This window comes from Monopterus albus, unplaced genomic scaffold (genome assembly GCF_001952655.1).
Source record: "Monopterus albus unplaced genomic scaffold, M_albus_1.0 scaffold316.1, whole genome shotgun sequence".
Lineage (NCBI taxonomy): Eukaryota > Metazoa > Chordata > Actinopteri > Synbranchiformes > Synbranchidae > Monopterus > Monopterus albus.
In genome coordinates, this window is record NW_018128196.1 from 467,434 (window position 1) to 469,422 (window position 1,989).

At 45.2% G+C, this 1,989-nt stretch overlaps 1 protein-coding gene across 1 annotated transcript in view; it reads right to left on the bottom strand.

Annotated features, from left to right (window-relative positions):
* The window catches only part of LOC109973977 (prohibitin-2), a 14,300-nt gene that overhangs the window by 11,151 nt on the left and 1,160 nt on the right, over positions 1 to 1,989 (bottom strand). Inside the window, exons 2-3 of the mRNA XM_020623906.1 lie at positions 787 to 916; positions 6 to 35 (exon numbers count right to left, since the gene is read on the bottom strand). Coding sequence (XP_020479562.1) covers positions 6 to 35; positions 787 to 916 — 160 coding nt within the window. The remainder of the gene's footprint in view (positions 1 to 5; positions 36 to 786; positions 917 to 1,989) is intronic.

Consider the following 1,989-nt stretch of genomic DNA (forward strand, 5'->3'; position numbering starts at 1 on the left):
CCTGCTGAAGATGATCGCTCTCTGTCCTCCCTCCACTGCAACACAAATACACTGCAGCACTGCAACAAGTACTCGGAAGGAAAGGTACCACTATGTTACTGCAAAAGTACAAGCTGGCGCAAGCAAAGGTCCTGCACTCAAACAAGTACACAAGTATCATCTTCATGTAGTTATAGGATCAGCAGTAAAAGTACACAAATATTCTAAAGTTCCCGTAGTAAAGGTACAGAGGTACTGTCAGATACATACAGTTAAAAGTACCAACAGTAAAAGTAGACAAATATCAGTTTCTTGTAGTAAAAAATACACAATTATTCTCACCTTCATGAAGTTAAAGTATGACTAGTAAAAGTACTCAAATATTATATTAATGTGGTTAAAGTATCGGCAGTAAAAGAACAAGATTTATCTTCCTGTAGTAAAAGTACACAAGTACTATAAGCTTTGTGTAGTTAAAGAACAAGGATTCTCAGGTTTATCTGAAGTAACCCAGTGAAGTACTTGTTGTACTGTGACTGGTATCAGAGTATCAGGCGATCTCTACAGGACAGACACCAGGACCAGACTAAACCGATCATGCGACTCTGACAGAGTACTATGGTGTTGTTGACCATGAGGGTACAAATACACATGGCGAGAAGGCTTTAGGAAGTGCAGCTCAAGTTTTTACAATATTCAAACAGCTGGCTCAAAGCGATGCAGCAGCTCACAGGTGTGTGGAGCCAAGGGACGGCGTCGGTGTCTGTATGAGGGGCAGCACAATAGTACAACACTACAGCAGAGTACCTGTGTACAAGGATTCCTTCAGTCCGTACGCCACAGCTCCAGCTCCGACCAGCAGCTTGAGCCCGAGTCCTGTGCCCCGAGGCCCCGCCGACATCCTGCCTGCAATCTGCCGCAGCTGCTGCAGAAAACTCTGGACAGATCAGGAGTAAAAGAGCTCATCATCAACAGCAACCAACTGCGACACTCACTGCACTTGTCTCACACTAGTGGTTAACAGGCATTAAACCTGGCACAGAGCGACCTTCGTACCAGGTGTGTAACCATGCTGAAGGCTGACACCCCCCGGTAACTTTACAAGGACTGTCTGGCCAAAGAAACATTCAAGGACGAGACAAAGCCTATTCAGAGGGCCGTTTGTTTTAACTGGTACAAAAGCAAATCAGTGAGCGGCTAACTGGCCGCAGCTGAGCACCGGTTTGAATTAATAGGCTCTCATCTTAAAGTCAGCCTAGAGAGGAGCCACCGACAGGAAGCCGTTTCAAAGAATATCACAATATTGTTTGTTTATAGTACTTCATATCACCATGTAAATTACTCGTGTTAACATTAGTGCAACAAATGGAAAAGGTTTAGTAGAAACCACAGCTTCTCAGTGTACTGTACTATTTACTGTACGTACTGACCTGAAGAGCAGATTCTAGTATAAATGTACCAGTAAGTGAGGAAACATTGTTAGGTTTTTAGATGGACACTGGCATCTGGGGCGGGGAAAGCACATTAAAACTTTAATGTTCCTGCCAAACTACTGCTAACTAAACACACCCTACCCCTTCAGTGTCCATGCACACAACCAGTCGAGGGGTTTTCTTCGTTTTGACCATTTCCTACACTGAAAGTGAAACACCACAAGTGGGATTACGTAGTAAACACGAGTGTAAAAACCAAACATTTGTTCAAGATTCTTCAGCCCCCTTTTGCCTTGATGACAGCTCTGTGTACTGTCGTCGTCCTCTCCAGCAGCGTCACCTCACTTCTCCAACACTTTTGAAGGATCTCTCATAAGTTGAGCACTTGCTGGCTGCTTCCCCTTCATTCTTTTGAAGGATCTCTCATAAGTTGACTTCACTTGCTGGCTGCTTCCCCTTCATTCTGTGGTCCCACTGACCCCAGACCAGCTCAGGTGGGTTTAGGCTGGGTGGATGTGGAGGCCTGGTCGCCTGATGCAGCACCCCATCACTCCCTTCCTTGGTCAGACAGCCCTTA